This window comes from Perca fluviatilis, chromosome 20 (assembly GCF_010015445.1).
Source record: "Perca fluviatilis chromosome 20, GENO_Pfluv_1.0, whole genome shotgun sequence".
Lineage (NCBI taxonomy): Eukaryota > Metazoa > Chordata > Actinopteri > Perciformes > Percidae > Perca > Perca fluviatilis.
Genome location: NC_053131.1, coordinates 12,847,874 through 12,869,600, shown reverse-complemented (window position 1 = coordinate 12,869,600; position 21,727 = coordinate 12,847,874). Strand labels below are relative to the sequence as shown.

At 43.6% G+C, this 21,727-nt stretch overlaps 1 protein-coding gene across 3 annotated transcripts; it reads right to left on the bottom strand.

The window, feature by feature from the left end:
• Nucleotides 1–21,517, bottom strand: ttbk2a (tau tubulin kinase 2a). Of its 3 annotated transcripts, none has more exons than XM_039786385.1 (16): nt 21,209–21,517; nt 15,223–15,384; nt 12,087–12,234; nt 10,615–10,688; nt 8,951–9,091; nt 8,424–8,528; nt 8,085–8,150; nt 7,845–7,937; nt 7,598–7,723; nt 7,190–7,347; nt 6,838–7,045; nt 6,525–6,742; nt 5,888–6,440; nt 4,657–4,995; nt 2,842–3,860; nt 1–2,185 (listed from the first exon to the last, which is right to left on the bottom strand). In XM_039786385.1, exons 2-16 carry the CDS (start codon nt 15,289–15,291, stop codon nt 1,738–1,740), a joined length of 3,765 nt encoding a protein of 1,254 aa, XP_039642319.1. In that variant the 5' UTR covers nt 15,292–15,384; nt 21,209–21,517; the 3' UTR covers nt 1–1,737. The 3 variants fall into 3 exon arrangements, with proteins under 3 accessions (XP_039642319.1, XP_039642320.1, XP_039642321.1); XM_039786386.1 differs by lacking the exon at nt 21,209–21,517 and adding an exon at nt 18,306–18,335; XM_039786387.1 differs by lacking the exon at nt 4,657–4,995 and having other exon boundaries at nt 21,209–21,516.
• Nucleotides 21,518–21,727: the final 210 nt, after the last annotated feature.

Sequence of the window (21,727 nt, the reverse complement as noted above, 5' to 3'; positions counted from 1 at the left end):
TTTCTTTCCCTTGTGCACAAATATACTGTATGTCTTTATATAAAGGACGTACTCCGACGTGGGAGGAACAAAGAAAACATTCTTGCACATGGAAGCATGGAACATCATTTTGGTGTGAGAAATATATTTACACATGGCCTCCATTTCTAATAGCATTTGACAAAATGTTTTTGAGGTCTAAAAATTCACTTTTTTTTTTTATCTCAAACACTGACCTGATATATCAGGACAGCTAAGACTGGTTTTTACTTGAAATACTTCCTTTTTGCCATTACAAATAATAGCTACTTAAGTAAACTGTTGCTCAAATTATGTTTGATTTACAAACATTTGTGTTGCTACCTTTTCTTCGTTAAAAGAATACTGGTGAAAAGGGCCGTCTTTTAACGGCTGGCACAGGTTTTTGGCTCCTTTTTTGTCTAATTACAAACAAAGCGAATCCTCAAGCTGCCCAAAGTGCCAAGGCACACGCTGAGACAAACATCTGTGTCTGAACATTACTCATCAGTAACGTACCTTGTGTTGCTTAAGCGTACTACTGCTACTGAACAACTACCACTACCACAATTCTAACCTGTAATCAGTGCGAGATTTTGATTCCCTCTTAGCAACACAGTAGGCACAAAAAGGTGTGTGTCCTCACGCACTTGACATGATTGATTGTATTAAAGGGTCACTTTGGAGTAATCCCTTCGATTTAAACAGTTAAAACTAATACGAGTGACACAAAACCATACATCCACTATCACACAGAAGAGGGTAGAAGTCATAAGCATCGCTAAGCATCAAAATAAATATCTCAATAAATACAACTGTACACAAATTCTGGCTTTATGCATTCACATATAGCATAAGGTAAATAGTATACCCTGCCAGCAATCTCCGAATGCAGAGGAGATAACTGAGTCAACCCCAGGCCAATATTTACGTAAATTGTGATTAGCATTACTGATATTCCATCAGTATAATCCAAGTGCATCATTACTGGGGATAAATACGTTTTATTATACTGTGGTGCAGGATGCATGGCATGAAGATGAATAAACAGGAATATGATTTATTTATGTGCCCACTGGCCCAACTCTATCGATTTACATATTATAGTACTGCCTGCATTGGGAAATCACCATTTAATTTCGCAGCTAAACTATTTTGCTCTACAACATGATAATATAAATAAAATGAGACCCTGACATGTCAACATCTCTTGTCTAATAAGTTCTCTTAAAGGGGCACTCCACCGATTTTACACACTTACTGTAGTTTACTCAGCTACATTCAGCCTGTGAGGCCTGAGACTTTTTAACAGAAAGCCTGCATTACAAACCGGAGGAGTTTGAAAAAAGTGGGCACTTATGCTATTGAGTTGCATTGTGGGAAATGTGGAAATCAGCACTTTTCGTGCTTAAAGGATTAAAAGTCCGGACAGATTTCGATCACTTTTTTTTTATTTTTTTTTTTTTATCTCAAGTCTCTTAGTCCAACAACTTTATGGAAGTGGAATACTAAATCTTTGGAGTACCCCTTTAAAGCTAGGCACATAAATGAATGTCAAACCCTGTGTGCAAATCGAAGGAGTGAAGAGAACAGTGGGAAACAGCGAGACAAGTTTCAGACGGACGGCGAAAAAAGAGAAACTTTTACAGGAAGACTCAGGCTTTTATCCTGACAGCGGTCTACCCTATCATGATAAGAATCTTCCCATCCTCTGCTATTGCAGCGCAACCTGGTGGGCAACTATCTGCTCAGCTTGCTGGAGCACTTGCCCTCTCGGCTACAGCTTTTTCCCCTGGACAGGTGGAAGGGGACCGTGCGAGCTTGGCGGCTGCAGCACGTCTCCTGGTGGTGAGTGTAAAAGCGGCGGGGAGGCGGTGAGCCAGAGAAGCTCGGAGGCGAGCGGCTGCGGCCTAGGCAACCCCCTCCCCCGCCGCCACGGTGCTCGTGGCGGGAGGGCGAGGAGCTGACGGAGCGCTGCAGGGAGGAAGAGCTGCGCGGGGAGGCGCTGGAGCTGCGGTGGTGGTGCGGAGAGCTTGTCAGGCTGCAGATGCCCATCCTGGAGCCCCCGTGCTGGGCTGCGGAGCGATGGTGAAGGGGGGAGCCACGGGAACCATGCATTAGCTGAGCAAGGCATGTCAGGAGGTCTGAGTCACTGTTGCTGCCAGCTCGGATGCGGTAACGCCTAAGCCTGAATGGGTACAAAAAGCAGAGCAGGTTATGAATACCAGCCAAGTCATATTTTTCAAAGCAAACCAGGAAACAGAGTGATAAATCAAACTGAGACTTGGATGAGAGGGTCAGTATCACTCTTCTAAGCTAAGCCAGCCAGTCGTTAGCTTAGCTTAGCTTAGCATAAAGACTGGAAGCAGGCGCCTCTAAATTGTGCTGAAACAAATTTGTGGCCAGGATGACTCCAGAAAGTCACTGCGCCCAACCAAGTAATAGTTCCAGCATCGTTAAAATTAAACAAACAAGACAACGCGTTAATTAACAAAAATGTAGAGCCAGGTCTGCTGTTTTCCCCTGCTTTCAGTCTTTATGCTAAGCTAAGCTAATCACCTGCTGGCTGGCTGTATCATATTTAGCGTACAGACATTACAGTGCTATCAATGATTTTATTTCACTATCTGCAAAAAAAGCATAAATAAGCAAAAAATATCCAACGATTCCTTTAATCACAAGAATCAATCAGCAAAAGGAATTAAGTTGTAATGGGTTTTTATTTTTTTCACATCTTAACGCTGTCTTCTGCTTTTCATCATAAATGTTTGAGAACAATAATGGTTTGGTTAACTATTAAACTTTGGATCCATGAAAAGCAAAAGAAGCAGATCAACAAATTACCTGCCCTCCGCTGTGGGGCGGCAAGGTGGCTTTCCAGGGGGCGGGCGCGGCAGGAATTGGGCAGCCAGCTGCTCAGCGGAAGAAGCTGAATGAACAGGACGGGGGATCCTGCTCTTGCGGGACAGAGGGCTGGATGAGGAGGAGAGGGAAGGAGCATCATCTCCCTGGCGGTCAGAACGGGAGCCCATAAGAGAATCCTCGTCCTGAGAACGGTCAGAGGTGGAGGACAGCGGGTCCCTAGCAAGGGAGGCCACCATGGGGCCACGCCTATCAGAGAGGGACGGTGAGGCGGTGGGAGAGGGGACCGGGCCCTGGTGGTTAGCTTTCTTCTGCAGGAGTTTCTCCTTAGCAGACCCTGCAGGCGGGAGCTCCAGCAGGCTGGAAGGCTCCAGGACTGGGATGCGACTTTGCCTCCGGCTAGGGTCCTTACGAGGGGCAGCCGGGGACGAGGAGGCTGGTCCATTGGTCTGATCTGGGGCGTGGTCTACTGCTCTGCTCCCCTCCCCCCTTAGCTGAGGCTCTGTGGCACAGGGAGTCGGGCCAGAATCATTTTCAGGGTCTTTCAGCTTGGGGAATGCTCCATTAGTTAAATCCCTTTGGCTGTAAACTGGAGGGGAGAGGTGGCCATTGGCAAACACAGGGCTGCGAGGAGAGCGAGGAGAGCGTGGAGAGCGTGGAGAGCCAGGAGAGCGTGGAGAGCCAGGAGAGCATGGAGAGGAAGGCGAGCGCCAAGGAGGCGTGTGTGGAGAACGGGGGGAGCGTGGGGAAGACACGCGGTTTGGTGCAGGGCTTTGAGCTTTGATGTGGATGTCTCCATTGACCAGCATCTCAGCCAGGGGGTCTGTGGGTGTCCCTGGATGGGTGGGCACATTGTCCTGGGGGGAGCTGATGTCCTCTGTGTGCTCCTGGACCTGCTGAGACTCAGCTTCAGCTTCACCACGCCTCTCCAGCAAGAGGCACTGTGGAGCACTGTCCGATCCTAACTGGGAGGACAGCCCAGAGGGACGCTGAGCTGTCAACTGGAGGGGAGGGGGAGGTGGAGACATGGGAGGAAGGAGAAAGACACACAGGTGTTATTTAAAAAAATCAACCATACTAAAAATGGGAAAAACATTCCAATTGTCAAAGGCATGTTGCTGATAGACTACAACATGTCGAGTTGTGCTGTAGTTCTGTAGCAAGAGCCTGATGCAGATGTGTGAAAAGAGAAGAATTTTATAATATGGGGTAATAAATGGTGATTAGTTTGGCAACAGCATGCAGTACCATAGCTACCATTATCAGACCGAAACACACAAGTGCTATGGCAGTGTCAGTCAAGCTGTGAGTACTAAACCAGCAAGTAGGACAGGAAACGTTCACGCAACTTCGCAGGGGGCTTCAGCGAAGAGAGGGTGAGGAACAAATACAGGGAGAGAGAGAGAAAGAGAAAGATAGAGAGGACAAAGACGATCTGAAACAAAAGAGACCATGCAACCTGAAGTCATGACTCGACATTCCAAACACACATGCCACAATCAGACAAACACACACCCCTATTCAGATCATAAGGACACATGTCCAGACACATCTGACCCATGCTCTGTCTGGCCTGCACAATGCCCCATGGTTTCTGGAGAGAGCTGCCTGACAACAACACAATGAGCAAGCCAACTGAACAAAGAAGCCAAAAAAAATAAGCAACTTAAACAAAAACAAAAAAAAAAGAAAAAAAAAAAAAAACGGTGACAGCCAGCCGGTGTATTGCTACTGGCGTAGAGGAAGCTCAATGGAGTTTTTTTTTTTTTTTTTACGAGATTGTGATGGGCTCATCACCTGCTGGAGCTGGGCACGAGTGATGCGTATGACAGAGGGAAACTTGGCGTTTGCAGCACCCGCCGGGATGGCCGGCAGTTTCCTGCGACTGGGTGAGCGGGTGCCGGGGGCAGGGTTTGGTGGCAGTGGTAGGGAGGCGTGGCAGGAGGAGGATGAGGAGGGGCGCTCCTGCTGCTGCTGGTCGGCCGACAGGCTGCGCCTCATGCCCGGCGACTGGCGCAGGTGCAACGGGTCCGACAAGGTGGTCAGGAGTGTGTGAGGGCTGGGAGAGCGCAGAGGGATGGGGCTGGATGTCCGGATCACCACCTCCTCAGGCAGGGACGGAGGAGAGGTGGGGAGCTAAGAGAGGGGAAGGAGAGAAGTGGGAGGTAGAAAGAGAGGAGGGGTTGTGAGACTAGTGAGGAAGTGAGAAGATGGAGGAGGTATGGTGGAAGTGCTGTGAGGTAGGACAAGCAGGTGGGGAGCACGATGTCGAGTTTTTTTGAACGGGTAAAGCAACGAAAGGATTTTAAAAATAAGTGGATGATCTTAGGCTAGGGAAGGAATACAAAGGCTAGGTAGGGCGATTTTGGGAAGGCCGTGTACATTATTTACTTGGAGGCAGTTGTTCTGGAGGTAAGAGAGAATGAGGGGACAGTTATTCCTCTTGTAGTGCAAAAAAACACAAATTGTGTAAAAGCGGTTTATGTTGAACTTGTAGATTGAGCAGGATTCCGGTGGGCTGGTTGAAAGTTATAAAAAGTAAAAGAGAAAAAAAGTAATTTAAACTAAGCATAACAAAGTATATTTATTTAAACTAAGCAAACCGAAGCATGTTAAGAATTTCATTTATGAAGTAAATAAAACCAACCAAACACATTGCAAATGTCGGCAAATAAGATAAAATGATGCATATCTTACGCAAATCAAAATGTATTTCAAAGCCATAAGCTCTCTTGCCCCCCCCCATGCTGTGATCTGATAAAAAAGCTCTGCATTTGTAACACAAATATCTTCTTATTCTAACAAATAAACACAAGCGAATAAGCGAGAAAACATAAAGCAGTAACATTTAGCTTCAAACTACAGCAAGATGCAGCTGGTGGAACTCTGACTGTTGTATGGTATTAGCATTGACGTTCTAAAGCTAGAACTCTGACTCTGTACAGCTTTTTAACTTTGTAAAATGCTGACTACAGTCAGTATCATGTATGCCATGTTGTGAGATGGCCTTCAAATGAAAATGGCTTACCTGAGTGAGTACTCCCTCAGCCAGAGCTTCCGCTGGGCTGGTTGGAGTGACGGGGGGCAGAGCCCCTCCAGGTCCCACGCTAAGCTCCAACTTGTCCACTTTTGCACTTCCCTTGGAGGAAGCCACGCTTTCTTGTTGAGCTTTGCCAGAGTGAGGGCTTGGATTGCCCTTTTCCCATCCAGGAGACTGATCCCCTGGCTGGAGCACCTCTGGCTCCTCATCCTCCTCTGAGGGGCTGGTGGTAACCTTGGCTCCTGGAGAGCCACTGGGCGGATCCACCATCACCCACTCCCTTGAATCAATGTCCTGCCTCCCAGAGCTCAGATTGAGGGCCACAAAGCCCCTGCAGCTGGCTGCCCCCTCTCCCTGCTCCAGAGATCCACAGGATACTGGCTTGGGAGAACCACCACCAGACAAGAACTCCTCATCATAGTGCCAGATCCTGTCAGGACGCTCCCCGCCAGGTACAGCTGGACCCTGAGTGACTGGGATGATTGCAGCCCTGTCAGCCTCCTTCTCCTGGTGCTGGGTGCTAAGCTGCTGCTTCCCTGAGCTGTACAGACACAAGACAGTTGCAAACAATCTACTCTCTGCTCTATCCTCAGGAAAATTTAGGAAATAAATGATGTTAACATACCTGGCCTCCAGGAAGCACTCTGGACTGGGCTTGGACTCTAGGCCAAGCCTCCTCTCCAGCTCAAAACTGTGAATGTTGCGTAGCTTCCTCAGCAGGGGGGCATCACGGTCTGAAGCCACCACCTCAGAGTGCAGTTTGACTGGAGAACCCAGGCTTGGCCCAGCATAGGGGCTCTGGTGTCCGTGGTTGCCCTGGTTGTTGCTGTGTTCCTCCTCCGCCTATGGAAAGCAGTCGGTTTTGTTAGTGACTGATTACAATAATAATTGAGGTATCAATTCTCTGAGAGCGCTTGAGGTGTTTTATCATAGTCTACCTTCCAGACTGCCGTCCTGATGCGGTTACGATTGCGGTCCAGCTCCTCCCACACATCAGCCTCCTGGTTGCGGTGCGGGTGGAGGGGAGAGCCCGGCAGGCGCTCCGGAGCAGGGTTGTTCTCCACGTCGCTGAGCTGCTCGTCCTGCAGAACCTCGTCTGTGTTTTCCCTCATCAGGTCGCCAGGGATCAGGGAGGCATTCGCCATACTGGGGCAACACAGGGTACAAACATTATTTCATGTTAGAGGCTATAAAAGACAGAGGCAAGTGTGATATTGTCAACCATAGTTATCTACAGTATTTAATACAAATAACACCTACATTTAATTCTACTAAAAGTGTTTAACGTACCCCATGTGTGCCGGAGTGAGGCGGGTGTGGTGTTGCGGTGTTGTGGCACTGGCACTGATTGTCAAAGTGCCATCAGTGCCGGTCCGCTCCCAGTCATAAGGGTCATTCTCCACAACATTGTAGGTCTTCATGCTGTTGTCAAACACTGACATCAGCAGCTGTAACAACACGAAAATACGTTATTAACCTTTTTTTTTGGTTTTTTTTGTATTCAGTGAGATTCCACAGGAATCCACAAAAAGAGGGTTTCGAACAACAGGCAGATAACACATATGGACTTCTAGATCATGCACTGCACACTTTACTGAAATGTCAAACTATATCATCACTTGCTGAAACATGCTGCACTTCTATGTAATCAGAAAACACTCTTTAATACTGTAAATCCAAATCAGAGCCATGTGTCACCTGGTAGTCAGGCTTAGTGAAGTAGTCGAGGCTGGAGATGTGTTCCAGGAACACGCCAAACTCTGCCGGCAGGTGTTTGAGCATCAGACGATGGTCGTAAGTATCCTTCAGCTTCCCCACATGTTCCTGGGAGTGAACAAACACACACACACACACACTCACATACCTGTCACATCTCATTACTTGCAGCTACCTGGACAGGGCTGTTTAGGTTCCGTGAAGGACAGCGATTACTGGTTGTACTTACTTTGTCCTTGATCTTCCTCCACGGCAATTGACCGACCAGAAACTCCACCAGCATGTAGAAAAGAGACCACAGATCATCGTGACGACCCATCTCCTGCAGGATTACACCAGGGTTGAGTTCATCTTTATCAATTACTGTATATTTGATCATTGACCACTCATGACAAAAAAGTGTAAAGGCCATGAATGAACACGCGTGGGACAGCACATCAGCTGCAGTAAAGGGAAGATGGATACTGACCTTATTCTTGTGTGCATTGACAGATGCATAGCGGACTGTTCCCCTGAACCCTGCCACTGGACGGGGCTGAAGAACAAATACAGAAACAAATGCTGATATAAATGTATTTTAATTAAAGACGTTCAGCTACAAATAACACCAAAAACTGAAAAGAATTTTCACCAATCGTTCATCTAACCTCCATTAATCTGTTCCAGTTGCGAACAGCTCAACAAGCAGAACAATTTTGAAATCTCACATCATTTCACACCAACAAAAAAAACTAGGCTATTATTCATCAATAATGATAAGTGTAGCTTGAAGCTCAGTATATACTCAGTAACAAAGGAGGGCTCTTACAGGTCGGACCTCCTGGCAAGAGTTGGTGAACTGACGAGCTAAACCAAAGTCCAGCATGTAGCAGGTTCGACAGGTACTTGGGAAGCGGCCCATTGCGAAATTGGACTGAAGTAGAAAAACAGGAGGCAATGGTTAAAAGAAGAATTAAATCACTTATGTTTAAATGCAATATTTATGTAATAAGGTATATTTATATTTGTGTAGCGCTGGCGGAAATAAATGTGTCCCTATGGAAGAATATAATTAAATACAGCAGCTCAGATGACAGAAGATGTTTACATCCAGCTACATTTTGGACGTTTAGCCAACACACACAGTGAGCCAGCTTACTGCAAGTGCAACAATATACTGAATCAGCAACAACACTAGCAGCCAGTTATAAAACAAAAATGCACAGTGTCACAAACACTACCCAGACAGCAGAAATAAAAAATATTCTCATCTGTCGGGAATATGTAGAAGCTAGGTAATGAAATGAGAGCCAGGCAGAAAATGTCCGCTGCTTCACCCTGCTAACTGTGACTCACCGGTTTGATGTCACGATGCAGGAAGCCGACAGAGTGGATGCTCTCTATGGCCTCCAGGATCTGCCGTCCCAGACGCAGGGTGGTGCTGATGCTGAAGGTTCCCCGGGTCATACTCCTCCTCAGGTCAGCCAGGTTACGACCCTGAGAGAGCACACGTACCAGATCAGTTAGTCTGATATTAAGAACACAGCAGCTGTTGATTCCATGTGCAGAAACTGCCTTTTTTTTGGAGTATTACCAGGCCATTGCATATTGGGGAGGAAAATAAGAGGTGGTATTGCCTTTGCATCCTTATTAGCACGTAGAAGGATATTGTTGGAGTGGAAGTCACCATTTTCCTCCAAAGCTTTTCTTCATGACTCAAAGACCTCATATGTACTATCTCTGGAGAAAATTAAATACAGCTCAAGGGGGTCAGCGGGAAAATTCAAGTCCGTTTGGGGGGACACTACAGAAAGGTCACTACAGGATGAAGGCCATGCGCAACACTGATTCCTCCTAAGTACACTTGAAATCATTTTAAATGATATATGATCTATAGCGCCACTGCTTTGCATTCTCTATTCGTGTACCATTGCCTATGTGCTTTAAAGACAAGAGAGGGATTTCTCATTTAATTTTCCTTTGCTTTTTTATTTTATTTATGTTTCTTTCTTCTTTCTTTTGTATATGTGCATAAATGTATACATATGCACATATGTGCATACATGTGTCCTCCTATATATTCATCTTATTGCATTATGTGTACAGACGTATGTGTGTGCACAAAAAATTCCCACTGTTGTTATACTTGCAAAAGTTTATATGGGACCTGGGATTGGGGTGAAAGCATAAGGAAATAAGTCCTTTATGTTTATTGTAAAATTTTCTGTGGAATCATAAAAAAGATTTAAAAAAAATAAAAACTGTCTTGACACACATGTCATAAAAAACTAAAACGTATTTATCTAGTTCTCTTTTGGAAGCAACACACAGTAACTGGAATAAAAATAAAATCACTATTACAAGTTTTACTGGCTGAAATGTTTTGACAGTGGCGAGTGACAGCCAAATATGTTGAGTGGACAGAAAACAAGCCAACAGCGAAACAAAATTCAGCTGCACCGATCACCTATAATTAAACACATGGTGCGGTCAGGAGTTGGTGCTGTACACGAAAACGTACCATTCCTGTGGGTATGCTTGTATCAATCAAAACCACACCACACTTTCAAAACATTTAAAGCTCAGATAAAGTATTGGTTTATTTGTGCCCACACTGAGATGTCTGAAAATGATCTGAAAATTGTGCCAGTCACAATTTTTCAGAGCATTTTTTGACATGTATACATGGCTTGAGGAGTTCCTGAACCGAACCTTATAAGTATGGAAAAAAGCAGCTTCCTTATTGGTATATCCAGATGGGGGTGGGACATTGACATATATAAAAAGGGGTGGGAATGGCTTATGGGCGTCATTCCTTGACTCACAACCCAATCCTAATTTTAGAAACTGGAACCAGCAAACGTTTGGCATTTCTTCTTACCAAATGACCTAAACAATTCATAATTTATCAAATTTGTTGACAATAATTTATTAGTTTGATGTGTCACACTGGGCTCGAAAGAATCTGTTAAAAGTGAGTGCTTATTATGAGGCATTAAGTCCTCTGCATTTAGACCAACCTGAAGCTCCATCACCACGTAGTTAAAGCGGTCGTTGCGGCCACATCCCACAAATCGACATACGTGGTCTTTACCTAAGAAATAAAAGGAGGAGAAGCGAGTTTCAGGGTACTTTCGGAGGAGAAGATGAGGTCACTTCAATAGTCACCTGACGCCGGCTGCATCATTTGACGGTGCTGCTGTGTGAATCATGATGACATGCACGTTCATATTTCCCTGCCCTTGCCTCTCTACAGCTCACTGCCTACCCATCACCAGCGTCCCTGTATGACTACCCTGCTGATTTACACGCTATAGCACATAACACCAGGTCTACACATGTGCATGAACTGCCTTGTGTGTTTGCGCACACGTGTGCGTGTGAGCAAATGCGCGTGTGCTCTGGACCGGTCTCAAAGGACATTGCTGCACTGGCAGCTAAACCGCAGCCACACCCCAAACCCTTCAGAAAGAAAGAGTTACTAACAAAACCCCCAATGTTAAAAACACTACTTTTAAGATTCACCTGATCCTTATAAAATAAATCAAAATAAGGATCCAAATCAAAAACAAAAGAAGGTATTATTATCTTGATGTGACCCATTAGTCTTTTTATAAGGCCGTGGGACGATGTTAACTCCTTACAGCTGGGCGGGTCGGCAATGTTTGGCGGGGTAGGGGCTGGAGTTCAGTCCGTCTCAAGTTACATGCTGGTTCCCTGAGGAAGCAACAAACCCGTGATGCCTGAGGACGCAGCTATTAGACCGCAAACATGATCTCAGCCCATTGATTTTCCTCTCAGAGGGGAGAGGGGAGAGAGAGAGAGAGAGAGAGAGAGAGAGAGAAAGGCGTAGTGGTCAAAAGGCAGGAAGGGAGAGGTGAGGGAAAAAGACAAGGTTAAAAAAAAATACAGAGAGGTGTAAAACTCCCCCTGAAGGAGCTTTCTTGTGTTGATCCCGTGTCTCTGCTGTGAGACGTTGGGAGTGTCCAGGCACACAAACATATACTTCCTCTCGCGCTAGCACTCGGTCGCTGCGGTTTCTGTCATGTGTAACTTTTACATTCAAACTCTCAACACGTAAACCAGGATTAAAACGCGATATGTCAAATGATTTATCTGCAGAAAGACATTGTGTCTGGCACTGCAGAGACTGAAGCAAACTGAGCTGAACCCCGGGACAAATTGTGTTTTCAGATGAGTCGGATGATCTATATCTGGTCTCAGAGAGGTAGATTTTTTTATACTACGCTAATCGATGCACAAAGGCTATCCCTGCATGACGTTTCCTGGATTGCTCTGCTTCTTTTACGTTTGTTTTATCAATCCAGGAGAAATTATTGACAGATAATGTTTCACTTCTCTTAAGCATTCGCTTTTTTTGTTGACAAGAATGATGCGCCCAGTGTCCTGTTTTCAATAGGTCGCACGGTGCCGGGGAGGATCAATCAATTCCAGAAATGTAACCAAATCCACTGAATCCATTTCGACTCACCCTGGAGCTTCTTGAGCACGGCGACCTCCATCTTGAGCACCTGTTTGGGCTGCTGGGCAGACTCCACCTTCAGCGCCACGCTGACCCGCGTCAGCAGGTCCACCGCCTCGTAGATCTCCCCAAACCCGCCACCCCCAATCTTCTTCACCTAGAGGAAGACAATGAAATATTGCATAAGAAAAAAATAAAAGATTTACAGTCTGTGCATGGACAGTGAGTTTATAAAACATAAAAAAAAAAAATGTTGGGCATTTTAGGCCTTTATTGGATAGGACAGCTTAGACGTGAAAGGGGAGAGAGAGGGGGAATGACATGCCGCAAAGGGCCGCAGGTCGGAACCGAACCTGTGGCCACTGCGTCGAGGACTGAGCCTCTGCACATGGGCGTGTGCTCCACCAGGTGAGCCAGCCAGGCGCCCATAAAACATTACATTTATAAAAACTATGGAAAAAATGTCAGCAGGGGAGAAGGCTTGTCATGTAAAGGCTTGAAACTGTCCCCACTTAGCTCCCCCATTGAGGTTTCAATGAGGTTAGATAGCATTATCAATATGAAATCTCGTTTTTTTTTTTGTTTTTTTTTTATTTGTTTTTTTATTGAAGGAAGTACAGAGTGATGCATCACATACAGAACAAATTTAACAATACTCCTTGTTTTTACAGTTTTTTCCACTTTCCCACAACCCACCCACTGAACAGAGAAGAAAAAAAACATAAAAATAAAAAAATATATAAAAAAATAAAAATTTAAAAAAAAATTTAAAAAAAAGGGGAAAAAAGAAAAAGAACAAAGTTCTTATGTTGCAAACAGTGAGAAAATAATTGACAACATTGTTAGCCAAATGTGTCGGATTACCTCATCCGATCGAATGTATACAGGTCTTTTGATATCAATAATTATATTATATTAGTTTGGGGGAAGAGTTGCATTCTTTTCAAAATAAGAAATCATTGGGGTCCATACAGAATAAAAACGTTTGGTGGAACCTCTAAGAAAATATTTAATTTTCTCCAGTTTTAAAAATAGCATCACATCACTAAGCCATAGTGAAACTAAGGGTGGTTTACTTGACTTCCAATCAAGTAATATTCTTCTGCGAGCCAAAAGACATGCAAAAGCACATGCGTCTTATGAAATCTCCTTTGATGACAACACTGTCACCATGGCATTAATTTAGGCACTGTGCAATACCTATGTATGATACCCTATGTGATTATGTATGCATGCACTGTAAAACTAACTTTATTTTTAACCATCCACACTTATTGCAAGGTTTTTTGTATCGTTTGTAGTTATAATAAACCAAAGATATTATATTTATATACAACTTAAAGTGCTGCACTATAAACTACTCTATGTACCCACTATGTAGAACTGTAATATACAGTGTGTACTGATAGATTAGACTTGGACTTCAGATATTGTGGTCAATCATTTTCAAAAAGAACTGCCTGTTGTGATCCGAGTAAAATACACAGGCGACTATTCAATTGAAAACCTTAAAAATATAGTGTGTTTCAACCTTCAAAGCAGGCAGTCCAACAGTGTAATAAACTCTTAAAATCATTATGTCCAAATTCATTACAAAGATCAAACAATCAAAAATAAAATCAGAAGTGCTCTGTAAAGCAGTACAATTTAGTTGTGTGCTGGTCAAATGCAGGCAACGCAAAAAATGAAATTGGTTGAGTCTGTTTTGGTGCACTGCATGTCAAACCTAGTCATTTTGTTATAATTTAGGCAGACCTACCTCTTAATGGTGAAGAGTTAGAAATATTCTTGCAGTTTCTCATTGGGAATGCAGCAAATATTGAAATGTCAAAAGAGGCCACTGCAAAATTACCTCGGTAATGTTTATCCAGATAGTTTAAATGAGAATCTCCAGATTGCACTTTTAGGAAACAATGAGAGAGATTAATACAGACTGGTGTAATAGAATGGGCATGGGTAATGTAGGAAGCTGTATGTGAAGTCATTTGTATTTTCTGAGGTTTAGAATATCCTGGTAGGGAGCAGTGTGAAATATTGTTCTTATAATATTGTTTTTGTTTTGACTATATTCAACGGTGACATCAATATTTATTAATGAAACTACCTTTTTTTAGTTGGTTAGGCTGCAACAAAGATTATTTTCATTACAGATTAACTTTGACAATTATATTCTGAACGCATCATTTGGTCTGTAAAATGCCAGAAATATGGTGAAAGATGCTTATCACAAGGTGACATATTCACATTGCGTGTTTTGTTCCACTAATAGTCCGAAACCCCAAAATATTCCCTTTACTATCTACTACAAAAGAGAAAGTAGAAAAGAAAATTTGCAGAGCTGACAGGAATAAATGGGACTAGGTAATTCGCTCACTTGTGAATAGTTTGTGTACCTGGTGCTGATAGCATTTGCACTGATAGAGGCCTAAAGCAGGGCAAAATGGTTGCATACTTTTCTCAATAAATATGACACCAAGAAGTATGTGATGAATTACCCAATGCTCTCTTCTTTATTTCACTCTTTCAAATTGCCCCCAACAGTTTTACTGTTTCCCTCTCACCTCTCAGTACTAGTAGAGCTTCTCCCACGTGTCTTTCACTGTCACACACACACACACACACACACACACACAAAAAAACACACACACACACACACACACACACACACACACACACACACACACACACACAGTCTTGTGTCGCACTAGGAGCTAAAATCGTGGGATAAGCTGCAGCATTCTTATGTAACTCTGCTCCGTAGAAGACAGGAAGTGGTGCCAGGCTGCCAGTAAGGAATAACAGCCTCACATGGCACCCAGGCTGGCACAGCAGTGAGAGACATGAGCCCTCAGGGAGCACTGCTGCTGCTGCCTATAGCACACTGCACTGCCACAAATAGCTTTACAGTCTATTTTTGGATCTCCCATACTGCAGCCCTACCTGGTCAGAGAGATACACGACCCCAAACTGTCCGAGCCACAGGTGAGATACTTTAAAAAGGAAAGCAGGACTCACAGGCAGCGGAAAGCATTGTTTGATGAACAAGCAGTTGTTGTTGGGGGGGGTCAGAGGGTGAGCCAGGGACAGGCAGTGATGGGGCTGGACAAACACACTGCCTATTGTTTCTGAATAACACGTCACTTACCACTTTCCATCGTTCCTTGACCAGGGAGAGCACGCTTAGGATGTCAACTTGCTCCACTCCCCCGCTCATCCCGTCTGCGGACCAGGGACGCTGTCCTCACTGCTTCCCCCTCGATCAGCAGGCCTCAGACTGGGACGGGCATTTGGGCCTTGATGGAGAACCCTATGGAAGCCCAAGAGGCACACAACTGTCAGAAACTGAGGAATAAATGAGTTGAATTCTGGTTATTTAGGCTAATCTGCAGTAAACTGATCATCTTGAGATAATGTTGTTGGGTGTTTAACAAGGATGTTTCATAGAGTTGAATATGAATAAGGACTGGTTGAACTATATGTGAAGGTTTAAAAGTCTCCCCAGTTGAGAGACAGAGTTAAATGCCTGGCTTAATGGCTGGAGCTTTCTGATCCTCGGCCATCCCTGCAGCTGCCACACCTGCTGCCAGCAGCTGCCTTTCTAGACAAACTCACCCCACCAACTCGCAGACAAAAGTCCTGCATCTTAAATTACAAAAAGGCTTCATCTCAGTATCATTTTCCCAGCCATTTATCTTCCGTGTATGACAGCCAAGGAGCAGGTCTTATAAAGAAACTATTTGTCTAATTTTGCATTAGCTCTGGTTGCATAATAGGGCAGACACAGTTTGCATCATGGTAAAAAGAAAGCATTATTTTGAACTAAAACAATATCTTATCACTCACACATACAGCAGCATATGTTTTGTATAAATACATTGATGTTCATCATATTGAACTGTATAAAGTTGTATTAATATGCTTCAGATAGCATTTTGTTGAGTTTTTGATAGAGTTGTACTTGTATTCCTAATTTAAGGTTATAGAAATGTGTATCACAATAACTCAAATTCATCATAATATAATTATTTGAAGTGAGGTTACACTGTACCAGCAGATTTTTGATTTTTTTTTTTTTTCAGATTGTGAAACCCCAAATTCACAGATGTAAATTAGTCAGTTATGCTAATGCCCCCGTATAAAAGGTTTATAAGTTGGCTTACTGAGCTTTTTTAATTATTAATGGTTTATGAATAATTTACTTACAGTTTATAAATCAGTTATATATAGTTATTTGCCCCACTTTATATTTCTGAATTATTGTGTCCACTAACCAGGGTGAGATCACTGGGATCTGCTGACCCAGGTCTTCTGGTTGTCCCGATGTCTAGGCCTAAAACCAAAGGGGACCGCTCCCACCCTCGGGAATAGTCTTTCCCTAGTTATAAAAATTGCAGAGTCAGTCGATGGTTTTAAGAATCTGTTAAAAACTCATCTGCTTAGTATGCACTTTGTTCTGTAATGTGTGTTGTGCCTTTCTGGATGGTTTTTATTGTTTAACTTTTGTTTGCCTTTTATTTTATAGTTTTTATTATTAGCATTACTTTGTTTTTATATTGTTATCTCCCGCTTTTATAACTTTCTATTTTTAATAAATGTTGACTAGTACAGTACTTTGTAACCTTGGTTTTGAAAGGCGCATTATACATTTATAAATATAAATTACTTACTTACTTACTATAAGCAATGTTTGGGTTGCCAAATTGGAAAAAATCTTTCTTCCTATCCTCTAAGAAGCCACCAAGTCTGCAGTTATACACGTTGATAAGTTGTAAATACCATAACTTGCAGGTTTTTCCAACATGTGAATAAATTAAAGAGCTTAAAACACAATTGTCCTGCTGGAGGGTTTCTTTGCTTCCTGGACACCTAAAAGTTGATCTTATTTATGGCGTATAACTGATTTACAAAACAGTAGTAAATTGTTCATAATAAAAGCATCAGATACAACTTGCAAAGCCTTTAGGAAGGGTGACTTATAAGAGTTCTGAACACATGTATTGCCATGTTGCACAATCAAGCTGTCTGTACAGCAAGAATTAAATGGAGTTTCCCCTGGATAAAGCTGTGTATACACTCCTGTATTATACAACATCTATGGAGAAGCTTTCCTCAGGAGAGCACACGCTGGTGATTTCCTTCAGTCTGGCTTCAAACACTCGCAAAAAGCAAACCTCATTTAAATTCATCATTCTGCACACTGCGTGCAGGCGTCTACTGTTATGCAACGAGCCTTCAAAACACTATTTGGTTACGGGGCATGATCCTCACATCAAGGAGGCAATCAATCCCATCATGCACCAGGAGGAGGTTGGAAGATGAAAGAGGGCAAAGCGTGATTAGACTTAGATAGCATTGAAATGACAAGCATGAAATGTGACCCAGGGTTGAGAGTCAGCAGTTAGAGTGGACTCTAACACACAGACGACACTACTGGACGTCAGGTCTCAGGTTTATAAATCTCTTCTTAAGACATATTATTCTAATAGCCTTTGAACTGTATTCTATTAGTATGAAGTTAATACGTATTACCATTGCCTATCATAATGTCTGGACTTATGTGAATTACTATGAACACTGATCAAGATTATGATAACATTTTTATATACTATAAATGTAAAACACACAATCTATATCTATATTTTCATGGATAATAAAATATCCCCCTCTTAGTGCAACTTTATTAAGATAAAAAAAAAAAAATGCACTATATGGTTGAACTGAAAAGGGAGTTTAAGAGGAGACCTTGAGAACAGTGAGCCTTTTTTTAACCATTATGAGCAATCCACAGAAAAATAACACACAAATGGTATTTTCCTTTCGAATCTTATGAAGATTGTGTGCTTAAAAATGAGCAATACTTATAGTCTACAGCCATGCTGTTGGTTCTGTTAGTCTACTTTAGGCACAAGGCTGCTTTGAGCTAAATGCTAACGTCAGCATGCACAAAATAATGCTAACATGCTGATGTTTAGCAGGTAATGTTTGTTAACCATGGAGGCATGGACACTGTTTAGCGTGTTAGTATGCGATCATTTGCTGATTCGCAACGTTTTTCACATCCCTAAACATTTTTGCACATCCCGCACTAAACCATTCAGCCTCTTTCTTGTGTTAAACAGCTATTTTGTATATATTTGTTTCTGTATTTATTGTTAATTTCATATTAATGTTTAATATGTTTATGTATGTACCAACCACCAAGGCAAATTCCTTCTAACTGTTACTTACTTGGCAATAAATCCTTTTCTGATTCTGATTCTGAAACAGAAAGTACAGGTGAGGCTGAGGGGGATATCATTAGTTTTGTAGGTATTTTGGCAAATAAACCAAAGTACAATTATGACCTGATGGCATTTGATACAAAGTCAGGGGTCACCAAATTTATTACAGGTCATCCTATGGGGAACGTGGGGGTGTGTGTACCAAATGTCAGGGCAATCCATCAAGCAGTTGTTGAGACATTTCACTCTGGACCAGACCAAGTGGTGGAGCGACCGACAGACATCGCCAGAGAAAACAAAAGGGAACAGAAGTTGTATTGAATTAAGCTTTTGGGCCGTGTTTTGTGCAAATGCCTCTCTTTAAAGCCATACTGGCCAAAGCTGAACCAAACTATAACAGTCTCTTTCTGGCAACATAAAACCCTGTATATTCTCCTCATGTGTAGCATCTGCAAATCTTTTTATACACACAGAAACCAAGTGAGAGGGGTCTTGTTAAAGGTCCCATGACATGGTGCTCTTTGGATGCTTTTATAGACCTTAGTGGTCCCCTAATACTGTATCTGAAGTCTCTTTCCCGAAATTCAGCCTTGGTGCAGAATTACAGCCACTAGAGCCAGTCCCACAATGAGCTTTTTTTTTTTTTTTTTTTTGTAGGAGGGGGGAAGGGGGGGGGGGGGGTTCCCACTTTGCTCGTTTGAAAGCCATGATGTCTCTCTCTCATGGGTGGGTCAAATTCTCTGGGCGGGCAAAGCAGAGTAAGGGGAGGTAACCTTCCAGATCGGCCCATCTGAGCTTTCATTTTCTCAAAGGCAGAGTAGGATACCCAGGGCTCGGTTTATATCTATCACCATTTCTAGCCACTGGGGGACCATAGGCAGGCTGGGGGAACGCATATTAATGTAAAAAATAAAGTGACATTTTCATGTCATGGGACCTTTAAAACACCAGTGGAATTCTTGATATTAATGCCAATCGGTGACCAGGCAAACACCTGGAGCCCGCCATAAATACCATAGAAGATACAAAACCCTTTGAACCACAGAGGGATGAGAGAGACTCGCTGTAAACACTGATTAAATAACCTCTGCTGCGAGTCTAGTGTCAGGACTGCAAGGTCACCCCACCTTCTAGTGTTTTCCTTCTTTCATAGAGAGAATCACTTGTTCTATCACATCACAACTATCGTGCGCAAGACATTTCTTTATTTATAATCACAGTGGGATGAGTGGGTAATTTGGCAGAGATGGCTGACATTTAACCTTTACAGCTTAAGAGTGTGAATGTGAGAAAATCAGAAGCTTCTGACAGAGGCGTGGAAGATATAGGCTTAGAAGAAACGATGGATGTCTTGGTAGTTCTCTGCTACCTAACAACCTTTACAACCTAACCTACTGTATACTTTTAGGTGAAGAGTCTGGAGATGTCTAAGCCATCTTGTACCTTTTTTTGAATCCCTCAAAAACAGCCCAGGTGTGTCAGAAAAGCAGGAAAGATACTGGGTCGTAGGGAGCACAGGGACACTACCTGCCATTCAGCCCCATAGACTGCATATAACAAGCCACTTTGCTAACACACATGACATGTTCGTACACACATTGCATAAGCACACACGCTTATGCACACAAGGCAGGCTGCCTCCCGCTGTGACTAATCTCACACCTCATATGGCTCTGCTCTTCCTCCTCCTCCACCATACAAACCACCATCAATGAATAAAAAAAAAAGACTTTGGACCAAAAATTAAACCAATCTGTGACAACCAGTTCCAGTCTCATCATGAATCACACTTCCTGACCCCCGCATCTCCACGGAGACGATGGTGCAGTGCCATTTTCATTTGCTGACTGCAGCTTCTCTCGCCTCTGTCCTTTCGGTCTGCTACGAAAGCTGCAAGTTTTTTACGGCTTCATAAAAGAATCATGACATGCCAGTGAGTGATCCCACCCACAGAGGATTTCTCCTGCTCCTCCACTCAAAACTGAATTGTGGAAATGTTTTGTTGGTAAATATTGACAAAAAAAAAGAAGCAGTAATCTACATGTCCAACACACATGACTGGAGTGAGAATAACTTGACCGAAAATCAAACATCTGCTTAATTTTCTGTCTAATAGGTGTGTGGCCTGGCTCAGTATAACAAGACAGGGAGACCTGTCGAGCTGCTGCTGGATGAAATAAGTGTCTGGTCAACTCTGTGCAGGACAAGCCCTGGAGAGGAGCCAGCGTGGGGAGGCCCTCCACACTCAATCACAGCATGGATGCAACTGATCCAGTCTGAAGAAACAGTGAAGGATGAGTGTGTGGATTTATATGGCATAATGGCTCCACTGAAGCCATCAAGAATGCACTCACCTAAAGAGCAGTAGGCCTACTCAGTTTGGGTTATTGCTTTAATGAACAGTGCCTCAAATCCTTCATTTTAAGAGCAATTTGTGCAAAACAGAAGCCAAAACACAAACCTCGGGTACGTTGTTTTTAATGGGATGTGACAGGTAGCAAGCTGCAGCAATGTCCCCCAACACATTTGTCAAGCCAGCTGTCATGCTGGTCTCCAGAAATCAAACCAACCAACCTCCCCGCAGTGGACTGACTGACTGACTGACTGACTGACTGGCTGGCTGGCTGGCTGGCTGGCTTTGCTGTGGAGAGCTGTTGCATAGCGAGTTGGTTGCCACAGCAGATTACTCAGGCGCGTCCACGCACATTGGCCGTCCACACAGGCCACGCAACCTCATCTTGCCTGGCGTGTGGGAGGTTATACTGTAAACTCTGACAACATGCAGAATAACAAACTCAACGCATGCAGCGGCACGCGACAACGATTTTGGGTGTCAAGGGGTGGTAGAAAAGGGACGAAACCGAAGAGGGAGAAGCATAGCACGGCCTCTTGATTTCTGAATCCTCTTACCTCGGGTCTTTTGCTGCCAATCCTTGATCCAAAGAAGAGCCGGGTGTGGTTACAAAAAATCCTCTACGTTTGGAGGCGGCGGGAACGACAATGAGCGGAATCCCATAGCGAGCAAACCGTCCATGGAAAAAAAAAGGTGGCGGCGGTGGTTAGAAATAAACGAGCGGAGGGTGAAATATGTCTGAGTGTGATCGTCCCTTTTCTCCTTCTGCCTGTCACCTCAGCATCTCTATCGGGTCGCTGCGGATCCGTGACGTGACGAGTCTCTGTGATGATCATCAACCTTCCTGCGCGCGCGGCCCCGATTCGATCGCCCCTCGCAACAAGCTCGGGCGCGCGCACCGGGGTCTTTAAATGCTCGTTCGCGGTAACAGTCGACGCGCGCGCCGTACACAATCACAGATCAACGTTTTATTTTTTTACAGCTTTCACATTTTGTCGAGTATTATACCATATACACGTCGTGCAACAAAACCCCCTAATGTTTTAGATATCAAATTAAGCTAAAAAATCTAAAAA

Excerpts from the sequence above, each read along its gene's own strand:
- ttbk2a (XM_039786385.1), bottom strand. The coding sequence starts at position 15,291 with ATGAGCGGGGGAGTGGAGCAAGTTGACATCCTAAGCGTGCTCTCCCTG. Across the intron at positions 6,743-6,837 it reads TCAGGACGGCAGTCTGGAAG|GCGGAGGAGGAACACAGCAA; the intron begins GTAGACTATGAT and ends TGCTTTCCATAG. Across the intron at positions 4,996-5,887 it reads CTGAGGGAGTACTCACTCAG|CTCCCCACCTCTCCTCCGTC; the intron begins GTAAGCCATTTT and ends CCCCTCTCTTAG.